The 23,835-nt window shown below is 39.0% G+C and overlaps 1 protein-coding gene and 1 pseudogene across 1 annotated transcript; one reads left to right on the top strand and one right to left on the bottom strand.

Annotated features, from left to right (window-relative positions):
* The first annotated feature begins 10,398 nt into the window (after positions 1-10,398).
* On the top strand, positions 10,399-11,821 carry LOC105055803 (chalcone synthase-like; annotated as a pseudogene).
* Positions 11,822-20,688: 8,867 nt separating this feature from the next.
* On the bottom strand, positions 20,689-23,720 carry LOC105055802 (hydroxyethylthiazole kinase). The gene is made up of 2 exons (XM_010937798.3): positions 23,097-23,720; positions 20,689-21,186 (listed from the first exon to the last, which is right to left on the bottom strand). The coding sequence occupies exons 1-2, from the start codon at positions 23,568-23,570 to the stop codon at positions 20,794-20,796; spliced, it is 867 nt and encodes a 288-aa protein (XP_010936100.1). The 5' UTR covers positions 23,571-23,720; the 3' UTR covers positions 20,689-20,793.
* Between the last annotated feature and the right edge of the window lie 115 nt (positions 23,721-23,835).

Here is a 23,835-nt window from a genome sequence, read left to right as displayed (position 1 = left end):
TACTATCAATAAAGTTGTTTATATATATGACATTCGAAATGAAATATTGGAATTCGGAATCATGAAAGCTTCAGTCATCCATAAGTTATCTACAAAATGGCATTAGACCGATAAATAATTGATAATTTTTTACCAACTGTAACTCAATTTTTCACTATAAAAATCGACTTAAATCAAATGACAGCATCAAATCAACAAATAATCGATCAGCTTGTACCGACTATATCTCAATTTTTTATTGTAAAAATTGACTTACCAACTATATCTCAATTTTTCATTATAAAAATCGACTTTAATCAAAATGCCGACTTAGTTTTAACTAAGCAGAATATTATGCCGACTCGACTCCGATTGAGTAAAAAATACACTAACTTGACTACAGTCAGTCGAAGAATATTCGGCTTATCATCATCTATCAGATACTTAAAAAGTATGTAAGCTAAGTTGGCTGACACCCGACTAGCGGACAAACTCTACTACAACTAGTGGACGACATTCAATTCACTGATGAATAATCAAAAATCTGACTATTATTTAACGACATTGAAAGTATAAGTGTAAAAAGAGATTTCATACTCAAAAATTTTTTTCATTCATTGAAGAAAAGATTACAAAATTGGATCCAAAGTTCGATTACAAAATTATACTATCCAGTTATAAAAAGAAAAAGAAAAAGTATTACACTAGTTGTCAGTCGACTTCTTCATCACCTTGCTCCAGTACTTCGGTGGTTGGAGCTGGTTCGGTGGTTGGAGCCGATTTGGGTGCAGCTGGCGCATCTCTTTCAGTCGGTGTGGTGGTCTCTTCAGCAACCTCTTTTTTCAAACTAGGGGGGACGATGCTGCTTAGGTCCAAGTCTAGATATTATCTCTCGACTGCATCTCTATCGTCCTTGTATCCGACACAGTAGAAGATGAATCCGTCCTCGAGAATTTCATCCTTGAATTCTTGTGAATCTTTGAAATTCTTGATGGCCAGACTTAGAGCACCTCTTGTCGACTCAGCTTCTTCCTTCACAGAGGTCGACTCTGCATTGGCCAGTGCCAACCTTTTCATGGTGGCCCGATGCCTCCTACGCTCCATTTCAAGCTCTTCTATACATTCGTCTCTCTCTCTCTCCGAAGCCAACTGATGGAATGCTTCTTACTTTTGATCCGAGATTCGAAAGACGTGATGTTCTATTGCACCGACACTAGTTCAGCTTTGGAGGACTGTAGTTCGGCCGTCACATGGGAGATCTCTTTCTGGAGCATCTTCTCTCGTTCAGTTGCTACTTGAAGTTGTTCAACGACAATAACTTTTTCGACGTTAACGGCCACCACCTTATCCATCCACATCCGACGAAGCTCGATGATTTTTCGATATTCGCTCTTTAGAGCGTACATATCATATGCCCACTGAAAGTAAAGGACAAGTCAAGTCAGCTCAAAAAAAAAAGGAAAGAAAAATTTTCATTGACTCACTCCAAGCATCGTCGGGTAAAATGAGAAAAATATTTTGGACACTGTCCGATTTTTCCTACTCTCCCTATCAGATAGGAGAAGAGCTGCTTCGATGAGCCATTTGGCCAAGGTTGGATTGGCCAAAGCTGACTCACCAATCAGGATTCGGATGTCAAAAAGAGTCAGATGACCCATCGACGATCCATTGTCGGTAGAAGTAGTCAGCGCATTCCCCTGCTCTCCAATCGATGGTCGTTCACTTGAAACTTTTATGAAATCGGTGCTTGACTGCATCCGAGACCGTGCCATCTGATGAGAGGCTTGTGCAGCAGCAGATTATTTTGGTTCAACTGTGACTATTGATTCGGCCCGAACCTCCACTGATGAAGCCGCTGATGGTTCTGATGTGGCTGTTTCATCTCTCACCATTCCAACTCCAACTGATGGCACATCAATCGGAGGAAGCATGGTCAGAGCCGACAATGCAATAACCGGCTTGGGAGCTGTTACCGATGGAACATCGGGCCCCCTTGCCAGTACTGACTGAGAATCGATCCGACTTCTTTTCAGTGGTTGGGATGGTCCAGCATCGATCGCTGCTCTCTTCTTAGTAGCATTTTGGTGGATATCGGCAGCTGAAACTCGTGCTCTCATCCACATGGCTCCAATCAAAAGATAAAGTTCTGTACAAAATTCAGAAGCAAACAAAAAAATAAAACGATCGATTTTGCTATACCTAAAGAAGTTACCGAATTAAGTCCGGTATCATAGAGAGCCTGCTCTGTCATCAGCTCTCGTTGCGGTGTAACTTCTATATCTTTAAGTCAGAGGAATCCTTCTCGATCGATGATGTCAACTCGACTATGTTCGTTAGGGCCGATTCTTAAATCATTCTAGTGTGAAGGAAAGCCCCAAGGAGATGAAGAAGAAATGAAAAAAAATTGATTCTTCCATCCATCAATGGACGATGGAAGATAGAAAATGAAAGAAAGACCCTTCCTCGGATTGAAAAACTACCAACCCTTGACCTTGGGATGAGGACGAAGAACAAAAAAAGCCTGAAAAGAAAAAGGATGAGGGTTGGTCGGGATAGAACGACACAATAAGGTGAAGCTGATAATCAGCTGGATAGAGTTCGGAGCCAGCTGAGCAGGACAAAGACCGTAATAATCAAGAAGATTCCAAACGAACTCCGAAATCAAAAATTGAAGATCAGTCCGAAGGTCCTCGACATAAAAAGTAACCTGATCCAGAGAAGGAGAGTTCATCCGATCATCCGGATCAAGAGCAGAAAGCTGATATTACTCTGGGATACAATACTATTCCCGAAACCGTTCGACATTGGGCTCGGACAAGGAAGAGACTTCCATCTCCAGGCTCGAAGGAGAATCGTCGATCGGATTCTCCGATCGACTCTTTCGAGAAGATGAAGCTTTCGTTTTCTTACTTGCCATTGAAAATGAAAAAATCTAGAAGAAAAAAAGAGAAAAATCAAAGAGAAAGGAATAGAAACTCGACCTGGAGCTAAAGGTGACGCGAAGAACAGAGAAACTTCGAGAGCTCTCAGCACCTAGGGGGTAGAACTTTCTGTTGCAGAGGAAAATGACGAATGGAAAAGCGAAAAGTCCAAATGAAAGGAACACTATATATATAGGACCCCTCGGCGATCCGGATGAAGTTATTCAAATCAAGACTCTCCCAGATTTTGACACATGGCCACATCAAAATTGACCACTGATCGGACGGTTCGACGCACCTATCCTAAGATCACGCCACCTCACCACTATTCACATGAGCGATGCTGAGTCAATGATGTCTGGACACGTGATCGAAATCTACTAGTCAAAATCGAATCGTCTGGATTCTCCGGACATCGGAGTATCTTCTCGAAGTGACACTCTAATGATGATATCGTGGTTATCGAAACAACAAAACGGATAAAGACCCTTTCTATTTCGAAGAATCATTAATGTCTGCAGTCGAATTGAAGCTCGAGACAACACATGGCAACTCTCTTTGTCCAACGTGATAGACTACGTGACAACATGCATGTCAGACTACCTTGGACTTGGGAGTGGGGGGCAACTGTTGAGGTAATTCAGCCGACTCCCCGATTCCGACTTTCGATCGGCCTGATAAGCACAACCTGCCGACTATCAATCGGTTGGCCGACAGACAGTCAGTTATCTGTAAATTTGACAAACTCCAACTATAACGACTCGATCGATTTCAGACCGATGATCGTTGGCATATCAGAATTACCGACTGATGCTCATTCGAACCTCCACAACTGCCGACGTACGATCCATATATTCTGATTATCGATATATAGTTGGCTCATCAGAAACTGCTAGCGCAAAAATCGCATAATGGCTAAAACATGATCAGTGAAGGGTATAGTCATTCATCCCATGATCACATAATACCGGAACAAGTGGGACCCATATGTCTAACCATTGCAGATGGTTACCAACTATTCGTCTATAAAAGAAGATAAATAAATAATATTTGGGAAGGTCTCTCGAGAGCTGAAACCCTGTCTTTTTGAATATTCATTTGCTGTTCATCATTCCTTACTGACTTAAGCATCGAAGGATCTCCGTCGGATGTAATTTCGATCAGTATGGATTTTATTTTATAGATATTTTTTATCGATGACAGGCACAATAAAAAATTGACTGCAATAGATATAATAAATTGAATTGAAAATTTAAAAATCCCAACTACTAAATATGATACTCAGTATCTAACACATAGCTTGACGATGAAAGCCGAGAGATGCATATAACACCATTCTCCTGGAAGTCTGTATCCGTCATCAGGCAAGGAAATTTTTTTGATTGGGAAGAGGGACGTTGGTGGTGGCTGCCATAGGGATGCGTCATGTGCACTGTATAGCATGAGCTAAAACTCCATTGCGTGACAGCTAGCAACGTTCTTATCGGCACATTATATATTTGGGAAATAAAGACAATCCTACTTAACAATTTAGCATGTTATATTGATTTCATCCTGAGGTTGTATTTGGTTCATAATTATAATTAAAATAAAATTAAAAATAAAATTGAAATAAATTGAAATAAAAATTAAAATGATAATATTTCTCACACAGTTAATTCATGATTGAAATTGAATTTGAATGCTATAAAAAATCAGAGAATGAATTTTGAAAAAGTAAAATATTTTTATTCCTCTCAGAAAAAGATAGTCCTCCCGATCAAATAGCTAGAATGAAAGTTCTTCAATTATATTTTTATTTTAAAATTCAACTCTCAATCCCCAACAAAACATGCTTTAGATGGATACGAAGGTGAGAAAACATTAGGGGACCACCAAGCATTTTATTAAGAGGTGGATATGAAGTTTATTTTTATTGTGAAAAGAGGGGATAGTGCTCCACTCCCTCTAGAGTTCGGCACTTACAGATTTGAAATGCATATTTTGAGAGGGATCAATGGATATCTTGGGCAAACACATATCACATATATCTCCTATGGTGGCAAATACAAGGTCTATTTTTTTTGGATGTAAATATCAAAGCAATTATTATTCTACATAATATGCATCCCAACAATCAGTAGATACAAAATCTTCAACTTTCACAGGGAGGCTACTCTCAGTCCAAAAACTATGATGATATCAAAATTTTAATGAGAAAACTATGGCAATGTTAGGCTAATATATATATATTTTTTTCGATAGCAAGATAAAAGAGCAATGTTAGACTATGTGAATGTTTTTTTTTTATTTTTTTTATTGAGATAACATATGTATAAGTTTGATATACGAATATAACAAGAAAGATAAGGAAACAAAATGTTACGAAATGGTCAAGAAACAGTCTTCTGACTAGTCCACAGATTATCGTCTGAATACTTAGTTATGATATTTAGGTTGGTTGTTTTAAATTTTATATATATATATGCTATGTTGTGATGTTTCAGCTGGGTTGTTTTTCATTCCTGTTTTGTCGGCTTAATAACTCAACTTTCTGTAACCAAAACAAATATATTTCTGTAAATAAGTTGCAATTAACAAGATTCCGACCACATCTTGCCTAATTCCGACCACATCTTGCCTGCCTGATATTTTTTTTAAAAAAAAAGTCATATCAGTTATTATTGATGGTCCGTAAAATCATGTTAATCAGAATATCTTTTATTGGCATTACGGCCAGGCCAAGGTCTAAGTATTGCATGCCCCAAGTGCATTTGTACTGCGCCAAATCCTACGGTGTATAACACGCCACGTTGCCCCTTGTATTTCACCAATTCCGGATTTCGCGCTATCCACCGTGCATATGCTTCGAGATTTGCGCGGGTTCACTTGGACCTGTGCATCCAATAATTTCTGTGGGCCAAGACAACACCTTTTATGGAAAGCTGCCGAAACAGCGTTACATGGGCCAAGGCTGAACTCATCAACAGCACGTCGTACATCGTACAGAGCTCTATTTTTTTTTTTTTTGCCCCCTCGTTTTTAAGTTCACCGACTACAGCGCTTTACCGACTCTGTAGTAAATCTTAGCTCAACAAACAACATCATGGGTTAGTAAAATCATCGGGTCCTGCGATTTTTTTGCCGTTTATTTGTTTGCCTGTTGTCTGTTCTATACTGCCCGTGATATTGCAAAGGTGCACATCTGTCCTCATTTCTCCGGGACCACGGAGCACTGGTTGCTGCCAACCCAGCCCCATAAATCTTCCTCTTCCCTCCGGGAGCACTCCGAGCCATACGTCCTCCACCGGCCATCGATCGCTACTACGACAAACAATGATGATGTCATACTCTGAATTCAATATTTAGATCAGATATCGTATATTTTTTAAAATAAATTTTAAATAATATATAAAATTAAATTAAATTATTATAATTTTATCAATCATAATATTTAATTTTAATAATAATTTATAAAATTTATATAATTATAATTAATATTCTTTCAATCTTCTAATCAGGTATCAACGATATTCTATCTATGCATCCGCTCACTCACAAATCCATACCATAACCAATCATGGACATCTTGTAACTCGGAGAAGAAAAAAAAGATGAAGAGGTGTGAGCTTTACAGCCCAGTAAGAATTTCTATATCACACTAATATAATAATATAATATAAAAATAAAGATAAGCAATAACACATAAAAGTCGATGTTCACTGTCTAGAATACTGCAAACATTTATACATTATCTGTTTTATCAAAAGAGATGTATTATCATATGTTAATAAGTGAAACAATTTTATTCAACGATTGTTTCATGTCTTATCTTTCTATTTTCTTCTATTATCACATCGTCTTTAATCCTTTTCTTTTTTGCTTTGATTTTGGACTACCAGGATCATGCGACGATTTTTTATTCGGATCGATTTCTGTGATCTTCCTCGGATCGAAATATTCATGATCTTTCTCGAATCAAAGTGGCCATGATCTTTCTCGGATCAAATCATTCATAATCTTTTTCGGATTAAATTCTTCCACACATAAGCCTGTGGGGGCTGTCCCAGACATAAGCTCCTGGCAGGCTATTCCACATGACAAGACCAGTCCAAACCATATTTCTCTTTCTTTTTATTTTCATGAAATTATAATATTTGACTTCATTAATTAATTCAAATTTTGCAGTGTAATAAATATGTCATACCTATATAATCATGCCATCAATTGCTGATACATATGTATTGATATAACATACTCATGCTCAAAATCACATAAATAAATAACAGTGTCTCAGATATAACAAATTCATCGATCTCAAATCCAACGATGCAAAATCAATAAGATAAAATCAATGGTAAAATAACATATATAATGATGATCATGTACAGGGATTCTTACCTTTATCGGTGACTAATCCAAGCACAGAAATCGATGTTCTTCTTTAATTTATGAATTTCTTTAACAAAATATTCCACTCGATATCATATGCAGACAATCATCTCTTCATAATCCTAATCAAATATAAAAATCATATATGGAGAAAATTATCCGATAATCAATCCTAATAACACAAATCTAGGACCTCTCTCAGGATTAACCAAAATTAGGATTTGTCTAAGTATCTGGATCCTCCACTAATCCATAAGACTTCTAGAAAGAGAAAATTTATGAAGAGAGAGAAAATTCTAGAGAGAAAAGTAGAGAGAGAAAGTGGAGAGAGAATCTTCGTATCCTTCCGATGAGGCAATTATGGTCGGGATCATCAGAGGTCATATCAGGATGACTCAATATGGATTAACCATGATTGATTTTATCAATTTCGAATAAAAATCGGATCGAAATCTAATCTACTGCACGAATTTCGAAACAATCTCAGGTCATCATATTTTCATATCAATTTTATCCTAGGATTCATGATGAAATCGGAGAGAGAAAGACACTAGAGAGATAAAATCCATAAAGAGAGAAAGGTCTAGAGAGAAAATATAGAGAGAATGTAGAGAGAGGAGAGAGGAGAGAGGAAAGAGAGAGAAAGGAGGGAGAGGAGAGAGAGAAAATTTCTCTCTCTTCTTTTTTTTTAAAAAATTTTAATTTTATTTTTCTCTTTCTCTTTTTCTTTTTATTTTTTTCTTTTTCTTCTTTCTTCTTTCTTCTTCTTTCTTTTTTTTTTTTCCTTTTTTTTCCACGGCCTCCCTTGGGCCGAAACAGAGGACGGACGAGGGGGCTCCAGCTTGGCTCCGGCGAGGGCAACGGCTTCGTTGGAGGTCCGACAGCAAGTGGAGGCGATGGTGGAGCAAGGGATGGCTGGCGTCAAGGTTCGACCGACAAGAAATCAAGAAGAGATCGAAAAAACAGGGGATCGCTACTTTTTCTTTTATTTTTCGGTCATTGGCCGGTCACCGGCGGCCAATACCTTTAGGAAAGAGAGATAAAGGGATGAGGATCCTATCCTAGAGATGAGACGCCGCAACCGATGGCGCTGGTGGCCGAAAAAGAGAGGAAAGGGTCTGATCGAAACAGAGCAAAACAGGATTCACCCTTTTCATGGATTTTCCAGCGATCCCGAAGGCCGGCGAGGGTGCACGAAACCATGGAAAGGAGGGGAAGGAAGAGAGGAAGGAAGAGAAGGGCTTACCTCAAGCTTTAACACGTCGTCGGCTCCAATTTCTGACGAGCACGAGTACGGGAGGCCTTGACTTCAATTAGAGAAAACAAGGAGAAAGGAGAGAGAGAGATCGGTGATCATCGTGGGTTGTTTAGGAGGGGGAGAGGGGGGTCCTATAGAGTGGAGGGGATGTCGAATTCCCTTCGGATTCGATTTCTTCTCCGGTGATTTGGGTGGAAGAAGACTCCCAGTGGAAGTCTTCTTCGTTCCATTTTTTTTTTATATGGGCTTTGGGTTTTTGGGCTTAGTCCAGGACCCAAATGGGCCGGGTGTTACAGGTGAGCCTTGACCTCATCTGGAGGGCGCAGAGGGCCGACGATACTGCCATTATTCTGGCCATCGGCACGGCAGCACCGCCGAATGCCGTGGATCAGGGCACATATCCAGACTACTATTTCCGCATCACCAACAGAGAGCACATGCATGAGGTCAAGGAGAAATTCCAGCGCATGTGTACGAACATCTCACTAGTTCTATTTTTCCCTTCTTAAATGATGTAAGAAAGAATGGCGTTTTATTTGACCATGGCTTGCTCTAATCTTGAAGAAATTGTGCTTGGTTGAAGCATTACTAAAAGACATGCATGCTACTGTTCATGCTTCAATACATGGAAACAATATTGCGTAACGCTTACTTGGCTTTCGTTTGAGACATGCAGGCATGTACTGTAATTCAAATCACGGTGATTATTGTTATATGATGGTATTTTCTTTGGTGGTTCTCAAGATTTCCACTTAATACAGCATTTTTTTTTCCATGAAATTGCAGTGAATTTAATTATCAGTTTCTCCGAAAAATTAAAAGTAAAAATTAGAAAAAAATTATTGTTGGGGAATATCCGCCGACCGTTCGACCGATGGCCGGAGGGACCGACCGACCGACTGACGGCCCAACCGACCGACTGGCGGCCCGACCGACTGACGGCCCGACCGACCGACTGGCGGCCCGACCGACTGACGGTCGGAGCGGTCGACTGACGGATGCCATCACCGGCTAGTTGTCGGCTCACGACCAACTGAGGATATGTCGGGCGCACTTTTCCCGACCGACTGAACCCAGAGGTCCGATGACCGACTCACGAAAGACTCGCCGACCGACGGAGGGGCCCGACGCCATTCAGCTGGCCACCGACTTAGGGTCGGTCGGCTCCTCCCATCGCCGTACAGCAGCCAGACCTTGTCAGCACTGACAGCGACATGCGGCACGGCTATCTAGGGGCATTGTCCCGCCTAGGGCATTGTCAACCCTGGAGATTTGACGGCCACACGGCGACGTGACACTTTCACGGCGACTCTGACAGTCTACGGTGAGTTGACGGTTCCTCACTTGTCTGCGCCATTAATGACGGCGCCATACCGTGCTCCACTATATAAACCGGGGAAGGCAACAGTGCAAAGGATCCGCTCAATCACTCCCACTTCTCGACTTCGAAACGACAGGCTCGCTCCTCTCTCTCTCTCTCCTTCGATCGAGCTCTCTGTCTATATTTCACTGTTGTCCAGTCACCTCTCTGACTTGACCGTCGGAGGGTCCCCGTCGGAGCCGCCTCCGATCAGTGTGGATTTCTCGTTTTTGCAGGTGCATGTTCTCCGGCGATCTGACGATGAGGCGATTGGCCACAATAATTATTATCTAAATAAAAGTAGAAAATAGACAGATAAAGTTCAATTCATTGCTTCAGAAGCCAAGATAGCTTAAGTTCTCTAGATTTCCTATATAACCAAGTTTTTAATCCACGCGGTCCGTTATTACCAGACTAGGAAAAAGTCGTATTAAACTATTATATATGGCGTGGCTACTCAAAATCCGGGTAACCCAGAAAACAGCCACGAGGGTTTGTATGCTTGAATGCCCACAAAGCTATAAATCTGCTTCCAACCATAAAAATATTAAACTACCCAATATTGGAAGTTCGGAAACTAGGTAATGCCTATAGTTTTTCCATAAAATAATACTACATAGAAAGTGTTTTTTTATCCTCTTCTGCCGTAAAATAAAACAAGAGGAAACAAAAATCTGATGTCGCGCTCTTCTTCATCAAATGGAATGCATTTATTTGGATGCAGGTGATAAATCCATGATCAAGAAGCGGTACATGTACCTCACAGAAGAGATCCTGAAGCAGCATCCCAACGTCTGTGACCACAAGGCCCCCTCCCTGGACGACCGGCAAGCCGTGGTGGTCGCCGAGGTCCCCAAGCTTGGCCACGACGCCGCCGTCGGAGCCATTAAAGAGTGGGGCCAGCCCAAGTCCAGGATCACCCACCTCATCTTCTGCACCACCTCCGGCGTCGACATGCCCGGCGCCGACTACCAGCTCACCAGGCTCCTCGGCTTCCGCCCCTCCGTCGGCCGCTTGATGCTCTACCAGCAGGGCTGCTTCGCCGGCGGCACCGTCCTCCGCCTCGCCAAGGCCCTCGCCGAGAACCACCGCGGCGCCCGCGTCCTCGTCGTCTGCTCCGAGATCACCGCCGTCACCTTCCGCGGCCCCTCCGAGGACCACCTCGACAGCCTCGTCGGCCAGGCGCTCTTCGGCGACGGCGCCGCCGCGCTCATCGTCGGCGCCGATCCCGATACCACGATCGAAAGGCCGATATTCGAGATCGTGTCGGCATCGCAGACCATCCTGCCAGACAGCGACGGCGCCATTGACGGGCATTTGACGGAGGCTGGGCTAACGTTCTATTTGCTGAAGGACGTGCCAGGAATTATCACCAAGAACATCGAGAATAGCCGGTCGGTGCGTTCCAGCCGTTGGGGATAGCGGACTGGAATTCGTTGTTCTGGATAGCCCATCCGGGTGGGCCGGCCATTTTGGACCAGGTGGAGGCCAAGGTGGGCCTGGAACCTGCAAAGCTCAGCGCGACGCGGCACGTCCTTAGCGAGTTCGGGAACATGTCGAGCGCCTGCGTGCTGTTCATACTGGACGAGATGCGGCGGCGGTCGGCCGAGGAGGGGCGAGGGACGACCGGTGAGGGGCTCGAGTGGGGGGTGCTATTTGGGTTTGGGCCGGGACTCACAGTGGAGACGGTGGTACTCTAAAGTGTGCCGGTCTAAGATGGGCCGGATGCGTTCAACTGCATGCAGTTGGTGGGGACGTGAGTGGGAGGCAATGGTGTTATTTGTTTGTTGTGAATGTTCGTGAGTTCAGTTGTGAGCCGAATCATCTTCTCGATGATTTCGGGTGTATGTATTATGTTGTCCGTAGGAGGAATTCATTATTTCCATGAATTCTTCGCATAATAAAAAAGGTTATGCGTGGATCCAAATAGGCCTCCAACTTTCTTTCAACAAATTATAAAGGTACCGTTGGGATAAATCATCATCGCTTAGCCGACTAGCTTTCTTCCTCACCTTCCAACTTACTAGTTATGCGATAATTCATCTTTGAACCGATCGAGTTACTGTGATTCAACCCGACTTAGATCCATAAGTCTAGATCTAATCAGCGTTCGACTGATTGATGGTGACGGATCTAATCTAATCGGTGTTTAACCGACTTCTTTCAACATGCAACCTAAAGTTAGCCGGTGATATTCGACATTTACCCGACTACTTCTTCGAGGCTATATTAACTATCTGAATCGATGACGGTTATTCGACATGAATATTAACTACATACGAACATGAAGCGCATTAGTCGCTCACGAGCGATCCATTATTCGGTCTTAACGATAGTTAATGAGGTACCACCCACTAAATACCATAACTCCTATGTTTCGAACATTCAGGGACGAGAGTTATACAGTAATGGCATCATCTACTTTATAAATATCGGTAACCAACGGGTGATCTGATAAGCTTTCTTATTATAAGCTTTGGCTCTCGTTTTTGGCTCTTTGACTATTTCTTTTCTACAGCTAACTTAAGCATCGGAGGATCTTTCATCGAACAACTTTCGGTAAGAAGACTTCTTTTGCAGGTTCCTTGCCGTTCATTGCTCATGCGCAACAACTCCGCTCCTGACCGACTATCTTGTCAGAGATAGGCTACAACAAGTACTACTTTGCTTTTGGAGAGTGGTTGGGGTGGGGAGGAATTGTGACCAAAATTTATAATTAAATTAGCTTTAACAATTAAGTTTCAACTCATGTTTTGATCATCGAAGTAATTTACTATATGTACTGATGCACTTTGAAACCGACCATAATTGATATAATAGATTTGATCAATCCGAATTTACCACAAAGCCTCTGATCAAATTCCCCTCATCTAGTGACATCTCAGTCATGATCGCAAGCGATTTTCATAACAGTGAGTGCCAGCTCTTGCTTACATAAATCGTTCTCAAGAAACCTTTTAGATAAGTGTTCTTGAGCTGTCTTATGCCTTCATATTGTCACTTGCTATTCTCACAATACGTCTATTGTTCTTTGAGAATTCATCTTATTTGGATCTCATAGGGTTTCTATCGGATACTCTTCAACAAAAGGACCTTTTTGTTTATGCTATTTCAAGTCAAATCCAGTTAGGGGTGCAAATGGGTCGGGTTGACCCATGGCCCGATTGGACCCCCTACTGATCCAATTGGAATCATTTTAAAGAACTCATAGGATTTGATTAGATTTTAAAGTTGGAGTTATTTTATATCTAACTCGAATTAAGATTCACTGAATTTTGACTTGATCCAATCCGACCTGGACATAGTATATGGACCCGAACAACTGAACCCATATCTTGTGTATTCTTTTTAGAAGAAACCATGTTGTAAAAAATAATTCTAGACATAATTCTGATGAATTGCAAGTCTCTGTGCATTTTTTTAATGATATTTTTGATTGCAAGTCAGTTTTTTTATTTTGCTTGTCTTTCAAAATTTATGGTGGTATATGGAGTAGGGGGAGATCAGCAATTAAAAAAACATAATTAGATGGTACGTGTTTTAACTCTTAACACAAAACTAGAGCATTATAGTCTACACAAATTCAAATTGAAGATATTGCATCAAAGAGAAGAATTCGAAACTATCTCATATCATTTACTTCTTTTCACTAGAATTTTTGAAAGCAAGTGCAGTGTAATTAGAATCTAATCCAAATTTGAACCAAACTTACTTGAATTATTTGGGTTAGACCTAGGTTATGCATGGATATGATTTAACCTAAATGACTAGTTGGATCAAAATTTTGATTTTGGATTCAATCTTATCCGATCCAATCTTCTATCAAGTTAGGTCTGAATCCAATTTTAGAGTCTGATCAAAAAATTAAGCCAGATTTAGATCACTTATGATCTAATTTAATCTGATTCATTTGCACCGTTAGATCTACCATCGATGTAAAGGTTCAAGCACAACCTCTTCTGCTTCGGAAGTGATCATCATTAGAGCCATCACAATTCATGCACAGTGGCCACCACATTACTATCTGGGAGGTACATCACAATCTCCTGTCAACCTCTGTGATCTATTTAGCCGACAATCCAAGCTCTCCCACAGTACTTCAGCAGCGCGGAGACTTGATCGGATAGGTTCTCAATAGTAATATGTACTAACTTATTTTTTATAAAAATGAAAATGAAAATAATAGAAAAAAAAAAAAAAAAAACAAACAAAGAACTCCAAACTTCACTCGAGTTGATGCGCATTAAATTGTTTCCGCATATCAAAACTTGCCAAATACCATCCTCAGTAAATATGAATGATGAACACCAAACGTACCGGTAGTTTTGGACAATATATATGCAAACAAACAAAACGGCTCTTTAGGTGGGCTGCTTGGTTGGGAAAAAAAAAAAAATTTTCAGCCAAAAAAAATGAGAAATTCGAGGCAGTGGTCGCAGCGGGTGCCCATCGTTCCGTGCTGCATCAGCGAATCTTGCTGCTTTTCAGAACACTCTATGCAGCGCGCAGAAAACGTCAAATACGCATGGTGCGCCGGATCTCTCAATCTGATTAAACAATAATTTTGTTATTATTTTCATTCGAAAATATCCTCTTAACTTTTTTTCTCAATAGCAGTTGATTAAATATAAATTATTTATTTTGAAGGATGGGACATCAGGAAAGGGACTTAGACTCACGGAACAAACAATTTATAAGCTCAGCCTCATGGGGGTTGGGTTTGTTGCGTTAAAGAGGGACCGAAGTGTACGTGAATGAAAAAGAACTCTGGCGGAAGATTGAAGGATTTTTTAAAAAAAAATATTAATTTTTTAATATTTATTTTTAAATCTATTTTATTTTTTATTTTATTTTTAAAAATAAAGCAGTCAACTGAAATAGTACGGACATGATGAAATCATATATTAAGCATACGATTTAGGATTTCGTATGTTCAATGTAGTGTTTCAAATGATGTGATTTATTATAATAAAAAAATTATAATTATAATTATAATTTTAATTTTAATTTTAAATTTAAAATTAAAATCTTATGTTGAACATCTTCTAGTTTTCGAAATAAAGACGATCAAGGAGCACGGATGAGAGATTCATCGAGATCGAAGAGAGAAGGGGAAAACACGCTGGATGGTTGGGGCAATGATTGGGTGGCGGAGACGGTAGGGTGCGGCACAGGGGGGGAGGGGTGCAGGGGCCAGAGGAGGATAGAGGGGGTGGGTGTGTGGTTTGTATCCGCATGGAGAAGCAGGGGATGCGGATGCGGGCTTCACCAACACTGGGGGGTCAAGGGGGATGGGAGCGCCAGGCGGCGGGGGCCATGGGGTGCGGACGCAAGGCCAAGGGGTGTGCGGCATGGAGGAGCCGCAGGGGGTCATGGGACGCTGCGGACGAATGACGGGCGAGGAGGTCACAATGGGTGTGGCACCGACGACAACAACCTGGGCCTCGCAAGGAAAGAAGGCGGCCATGGCGATGAGAAGAAATGGACAGGGGCCCGAGGGGGATGGCATGGAGGAGCAGTGGCCGAGTGGTACCACATTGGTGCATCGAAGGGGGGTAGGTGCAGGTCGGCCGCCGACAGACGAAAGCGAAGGATCGCCTAAGGGGGATGGTTGAGAGGAAGGGAAGATAGAAAAAAAAAAAAATATATATATATATATATAATTAATAATAAATTATTATTATTTGATTAATAATAAAAATATTATTATTTGATTAATAATTAAATATTATTATTTTATTAATAATTAATTTTATTATTTAATTAGTAATTAAATATTATTATTTGATTAATAAAAATATTATTATGTGATTAATAAAAAAATATTATTTTTTATTAGTAATAAAATATTATTATTTAATTAATAATAAAATATTATTATTTAATGTGCTCATTATAGTTAAAAATTTAAAATTTAAATTTATTTTTAAATTTAAAATTAAAATCGCAGGCTAAACATGCGATTTCAGTGAAATCGCATGTTGAAGATACGATTTCATTTTTTTTTTGTTTTCACATCTTATTTTTTTTATTCTCAACTTCATACTAAGGGATAAGTGGGGGCCACAAGTGCGGATGCGGGCTTTGCTAGGGTTGAGGGGAGTGGGGGTGCTGGGCAGCCGGGGGTGATAGGGTGCGGCGCATGGGGCGTGGGGTGTGGGCATAGGGGCTGGGAGCGAGGGGGGTTACCTTTGCGCGAAGTGGTAGAAGGTACAGATAAGTAAATTTATTATTATATAAAATTTTTATTTTAATAATAAATATATTTATTAATTTTTAATAAAATATCATATTATTAATACATTAATATATTATTTTATCAATATAAATTTTATTTTATTAATATATTATTAATATATCACTTTTATTAATTTTAATACATTAATATCACATTACATAAATACCTTCTATTTCTATTTCTAATAATAATGATATTTTATTATTAATAAAATAATGATATTTTATTATGCATAAAATAATAATATTTTATGATTAATCAAATAATAATATTTTATTATTAACGTTTCTATCTTTCCTTCCAACCCCCCTGACGATCCTCCACCTTCATTTGCTGGTGGCTGACCCGCAGCCACCCCCCTCCGGTGTGCCACGCACCTCTGCCTGGCCGCCGCACCATCCTCCCAGGCCCCACGCCCATTTCTCTCAACCACCATGGCCATCTCCCCCTTTCCTCGTGAGGCCCAGGCCATCGCCGTCGATGCTGCACCTGTTGCGGCCCCCTAGCTGTTTGTCCGCAACCCCCCACACCCCCCTGCGGCTCCCCCATGCTGCACCCTCCTTGGCCCCTGCGCCTACACCCCATGACCCAAGCAGCCCAACGCATCCACCCCCTACCCTGGCGAAACTCACACCCGTGCCCTCCGCCACTCTGCGCGAACACAAAACCATTCTCCCAACCCCCTCCCCCCTCCTCCCCACTCCATGCGAACACAAAACCATCCCCCCAACCCCCCATGCCCCTTCTCCCCGACCCACCCCCCCATTGTCCAACCATCGTCCCAGTTGACCGATGCCCCTCCATCTTCCCTCCTCGGTCCCGATGAAGCTCCTATCCATGCCCCTCCAATTATTTGGTATGAAGTCAGAAATAAAAAAAATATATATTTTAAAAATAAAAAATAAAAAATAAAATCATATTTTGAAAATATGATTTTATTTTAAAAATTAAAATTGCATGTTCAACGTATGATTTTAATTTTAAATTTAAAATTAAATTTTAATTTTAAATTTTTTTATTATAGTAAATCATGTCAACATGCTGTTTGAAATCGTATGTTCAACACTAGGTTTCACCGGTTGGTGCCATTTCAATCCAAGTGCGGTATTTTTGAAAATAAGATGGGAAGAAGCATAGATTTGGAAATAAGTATTAAAAAATAATATTAAAAAATATTTCGAGATTGACATTAATACAAGACCATAACAACCGTACGGGAGCCCTTACCCAAAAAAAAAAAAAAAATCATACGGAAGGAAACTACTATTACATGAAAGTTAGAGATAAATTTTACCCCCAAAAAAAGTTAGATATAAATAGAACCATGAAAAACAGTTTACAGATCCCAAAACTACCACATACAGCTTACGTGAGTGAAAAAAACTGTGACAAAAATATAGGCATTACAATATATCCCAGAAAGACCAACCACCCATACGGAGCACCTCGACAAGGAACCACCATTACATGAAAGAGATAAGTAGGACCATGAAATTACAGATCACTTGGCTATTGAATTTACAATTGCTTGGAACCTTTGATAGCACCTGCAGAGAAAGATCCTTGATAAACAATAGATAGCATACTCGAACGGTAAGTGTGTCATATACTCAGACAACAGTTAAGCCCAAAGATATCATTAATATATGTTACCAAAAAAATATATCATTAATATAGGGTTTAACAGTAGATAATAAAATATGTAAAGATTATATAATCATGATGTTGGTTATACTATGATGATCCTATATGATAGTGATCTCAAATTACTCTCATTCTTCAAATAACCATTTAATCTAGTAATAGGATATCTATCTTTGAGGTCGAGAATTCAAGATCATCTCCGAATAGTGATCTTAAACTGAAATTTAAGGATAAAATTACCACTCATCTAGCAAAAAAAATATATCAATATATTATTAATATATTATACCAATATTATATCTCTAATATTATATATCATATTTATGATATATATTCTATTATAATATATTATTAATCATATAATTGTCATATTATGATTTAATGATAATTTTAAATTAGAGTAGAAATTTCTTATTATACTTTATATTTATATAATAAAAATATTTAATATATTACTTCTATTTACTTTATTTTCTAATTAAAATAAACATTCATATAATAAATAATATAAATATAAATAGAAACATTAATTTTATAATAATAATTAATATATTTATATATGATTAATAATCTATAGCACTAATAAATATATTTTTATGTAATTTATTAATTATATATTAATATTTTATCATAATATACTTTGTATGATAAATAAATATATTTTTATGAAATTTATCATAGATAATTTTAATATTATATAGCTAATAATCTGGGATATATCTAGAGATTTTTAATCATTGAACTATAATCTTCTAAATATAATCATTTTAGATCATTGAGCCTAGATCATCATGAAATTTAGATCATCCATATTGCGATGCTACATAAGATTCTGATATAATCTGACTTCACGTCACGTGGCTCTGCGAAGCTTCATCAATAAAAATCATTATTTCATGGTACATCATTTTTATTGTCCTCTTTTTTCATCCTTTTAGGATATATTTTTTTTAGATAAATATCATGAAAAAATTGATCAATTTTTTTATTAGCCAACTTATCCATATTCTCATGATTTTCAAAATAGATAAGTTACTTTTCTATAGATAATATTTACCCATGAAATGAGAGAATCTTATCCATCTGGGAGGCGGCTAAATCATTTTTTTATCAATTGAAAAAGTAACTCATTTAATTCATTCCTAACATACCTTTAACCATATAATAGTATAATATTTATATAATAATATATAATAATATAATATATTATTTATTAATATTTATAATATATTATACTATATTATTATATTATAATAAAATATTATAATAAAATAAAATAATATATTAATATTTTATACTATAATATTATAAATAATAATATAATAATATAATATACTATTATAATATATGATAATATATTATAATGATATAATATATAATAATATAATAATATAGTATAATATATTATAATAATATAATATAATATAATAATATATTCTTATATATTAAGATATATCAATATAATGTAATGTAATATAATATATTATAATATAATAATATAACAATATATTATATTATAATAATATAATATATTATAATATAATAATATAATAATATATTATATTATATATATTTATATAATACTATGATAATAATATAATATATTTTATATATAATAATATATATTAATATAATATAATATATAATAATATTTATATAATAAAAAATATTATGAAAAATATAGATAGAGCATAGTAATTTATATAGAAAAATAGTAATACAAAAATACATTGATAACAGATTCTCAAATCATTTTTTAATGCATAAAAGAACATAAATAAATTATTTTTTTATCTAGATATTATTTAAAAAATATTTATAAAAAAATATAATTTTTTTATTAAATTTTTTATTTATAAAAAAATAGATCTTTAGACGTAATTATAACGTGATCATCTACCTGCTCCCCGTAAATCCGCAACTGTAGAAAAGTACTCTGAGGATGGTAACGAGAAACGATCACAGCAACCATCCACTATCCATTTAATGGCGGATTTGTGATTATTTCCCTTCCTCGCTAATGACCCACCCACCCGTCTTCAATGTCGTAATGGGAGAGGGGACCAAATCTTCTCCGTGTTATTATGAGAGGCCGTCGGGCGTCGGCACCGTGCTGCCATCACATATTAAATTGGTTCGTGACAAGAGTACCATTATATCATTGTGGTGCGCCAGACATCTACGCCAAGCCTGCATTTGGACCGCGTCAAATCCCACGGTGAATATCACGCCACGCTATCCCTTGTATTTCACCAATTCCCGATTGCGCGCATATGCTCCGGGATTTGCCTTTGTTCGCTTGCACCTGGTGCATGCAATAATTTCTCCTACCACATCGGTAAAATGAGATGGCCCGGCTCAACAGGTTTGGGCCATTCCAGCCCTTCTACCATATCGGTAACTCCTTGGGGTCCGAAGTCCAAACCTCTCGGAAAAACCGATGGAGAAGCACCTGAGAAGCCCAGCTACGGATAACCACATTACAATAGAAAAGAACATGGAGAATAGTCTGGTTGATACTTATGTTTGTTGGTGTTTGCATGACTTTAGTTTGATACTTGTCCACTGTTAAAGGATACAACGAGTACTTCTATAATAGCATTTTTCTTCCTTTGTTATAAAGCCAACAACTTAGAGAACATCTTTCCAATTTATATTATTAAATTCAGCTATAGACATCAATTTCTAATAAAGCACATCTGGGCGTAGCCCCTGATTCCAACATTATCCAACGTACTAAACAATCTTATAACTTTAGCGGCCAGATAAATCAATTATGACTTGATAAAAGAAGACCAATATATTGGCCAGTTCTTAATGCAAAAGGAAAAAAGTTATCATGTCTCAAATAATTTTAACGGAGCAGTTCTCCAGTCGGTAGCAAATAATTTATACGGATATAATGAAAAAGAAAAGATACTCAGTAAAATTCACCTCATCTGTATTGGCTGTACTATGCAAATATTTGAATTTCTCATTGTATAGATATGAAGAAGGGATCAATACACCTGCTGTCGAGAGCCTATGTTATGAAGGAAATGTTGACCCGGGAAGTTACAGTGTGCTCATCAAGTCCATGAAGTGAATCGATCATATGCATCCGCAGCGAGGCCGGTCCTTTTGCCATGTCCATTCCCAGCTCTGCTGCCAAACCAAAGATGGAGAAAGCACAAGCAGTGGCTTCCAGAGTATTTGGTGGATCGATCGCAATGAAGGCAGCGATTAATGCTGTGACAGCACACCCTGTTGCTGTGATCTTCTGCATCATGGCCACCCCATTGTTTGCACCCACCACCTGCTGTCCATCTGTGATAACATCCACAGCTCCGGATACCGCAACTATGGCGCCACTGGCTTGTGCCAATGACTTGGCAGCTTCCACAGCATCCATTGATTCATGGGAGCTGTCCGCCCCCTGCGCATGAATTTTTCACAAATGCATCACAAACAGAACAAGTATTAGGAGAAAAGGACACATAATTCAAATACAGGAAAAGCATCATGGTTAAAGAGAATTTCGAGAGAGTCCTACCAAATATTCCCAAAAGCACACGATCCTACAAAATTTCGACTCAAGAAATTTAATTTTTAAGCTTCAGCAATTTCTATGAGCTCAGAAAAGAGTGTAATTGTTCTGTTCATCAAATGATGGAGAATTCTGCTATCATTTGTACCCTCAGCCATTGCTCGGTATGGCGGGACTTTTCTTTTCTTTTCTTTTTTTTTTTTTCAATAGTTGCTTTATTGCAGCATCCTATTTTCTTCCTTCTCTTTAATATTGATTGCTTCACAAACGCATTATTCAAGCTTTTCCACAACCTTGTTTTCCTACAAAAAAGTCTTTGAAAACAAAAGAAGATACGATTTAAGATCAAGAGTAATCTCCATGCCCATTCACAGGTCAAATATTTTTTTTTTTCTTTCATATTTATTAATGTTTCGTTATCTTTCCTCATAAAATAGTTTTCAAGTTGGAATATAAAATTAAATGGTGCAGAGCATATACCATCTCTTATGAATAAGCAGAATATGAATTAGATACTATTCTTAATGTTTAACACAATCCCATGTTTAAAGGTACCACTTACTGTCAGCTACTCCACTAGTACCAATCATACACAAGTCTCTTCTCTGTGTGACATCTTTAGACCATCTTTATTGAGTCAGCGAGCCATGACTGATAATAAAATATAAAAGTTAATACTACATTAATGACCTAATGAACCATAAATTCAGTTCTCTCGTTTATGTACAAGTCAATAAAGAACAAATGTGGCTTATCCTGTTTAAGTTACCTCTACTGTCGATGAAAACCAATCTCTAGAGGTTCTTTGGGATATGACTATAAATTGTCTGCATCATCTAAATGGTTCGTGATAGGCAAAACACTAAGCACACAGCAACATGTGTCTCTTTAAAAACTAAAGCAACATCCTATTATGGAGACCAGAAATGGCAATAGCAATACCACCACCAATAACTCTAATATCCTTTGACCAACCACCAAAATGCTCATCACACTCTTCCACTTGCACAGCATTGCTACTGGCAATAAGATGTCCAGTATCACCATCACCACCTTTTTTTGTTCGCTCCATCTCCCACTTCATCAATGTCCTCCATTCACTTTATTCTAGTTGTTGATGTCCTTTGCCTTCTTGTCTTCATCACCATATTATTCTTCCACCCAAAGTAGGTCTATCCATTCTCTTTCTTAACAAACAAACCACCTTTCCCATTCATTTAACATGTTGATTTGCCAATGATGATCAAAATTGCTTTAGCTAATAGGAAGAACATGTCACAATGACATAGATGTTCTAGTGAAGTTCTTCGAAGGAACTAAACCCCTAAGAGAAAACCCTAACTTAGCATAAACAATAGAGCACTGGCTCGACACTAAACTCCTACATAACCAAAAGAACGAAGTGTTTGTTGTGGGGGGGGGGGGGGGGTGTGGTGAAGAAAAGATGAAGACCAGTCGGAAGGGCTCAAACTCTCCTTCTCAAAACACAAAATAGAGTTTAGCTTTCAACATGCTCATATCAGCAACAATTTAGAGCAATACCACACACTAAATATCAACTCAATTCAAATTCTCCAAAGTCAATCGTATTTTTAGTAGAATTCAGTAGCACTTTTGAGGTTAATCCCAATTCACTAGTAAAGAAACGTCTTCTATACTATCATAAAGTTATAGAAATCAAATAACTAGTAATCAAGAAAACGGTTTCATGGAAAGTAGAAAACATGACATGAGAAATGTGGGGAAGTCTTTCTCTCTCTTTTTTTTAAAAAAAAAAAAAGAAAATTACTTTTTAATACCTTGGAATCGCGAATCCGACACGCGGAAGAAAGCCCTAGAATCTCGGAGGGATTGCCTCGGATGACGGCGGGGCGGAGGCCCACGAGGCCGAGGCAAGCCTCCAAGCGGAAGTCGGAGGCGGAGACGGCGACGGGGTCGAGGACCCAGGGGCACCCAGCCCGGGTGGCGGCGGTGGCGGCGGCCCTCATGGATGGGAGCCACCCGTCGGAGAGCGTGCCGACGTTGATCAAGATGGCGTCGGCACGTGGGGTGAAGTCGTCGATCTCCGATAGGGAGTGGACCATCGCCGGCGACGCCCCCGCTGCTAGGAGGGCGTTGGCCATGAGGTCCATGGACACAAAGTTGGTGATGCACTGGACCAGCGGAGCCCGCCGCCGCACCGCCTCCAGAAGCTCCCACGCCCTCCGTCCCCATCGCGCTTCCACCTTGGGTGGGTCCCGATCCTCGCCGCGGCGCTTCGAAGCCTCCATCATCGCCACCGCGTCGTCCAGGCTCGCGAATCGCGTCCTTCTAACGCTCGTCCCCGCGGAATGTCTGGCGCTAAAGGGGATGCTTCCCGCATTTGGGCCGTACTGGGCCCCGTAACTAAGGCCTGGGTCATATATCCACCAGCCGATGTTATCTGGACGGTGACGACTTTTGTGGATGGATGACCTCCAAAAACTAGGTTTAGATTTGTCAAATGTGAGTGTAAACTATTTAACAAATCTTTAACAATCTAACCAGCAAAAGATGTAG

The sequence above is a fragment of the Elaeis guineensis genome, chromosome 12 (assembly GCF_000442705.2).
Source record: "Elaeis guineensis isolate ETL-2024a chromosome 12, EG11, whole genome shotgun sequence".
NCBI classification, from domain to species: domain Eukaryota; kingdom Viridiplantae; phylum Streptophyta; class Magnoliopsida; order Arecales; family Arecaceae; genus Elaeis; species Elaeis guineensis.
This window is presented reverse-complemented; position numbering and strand designations above follow the sequence as displayed.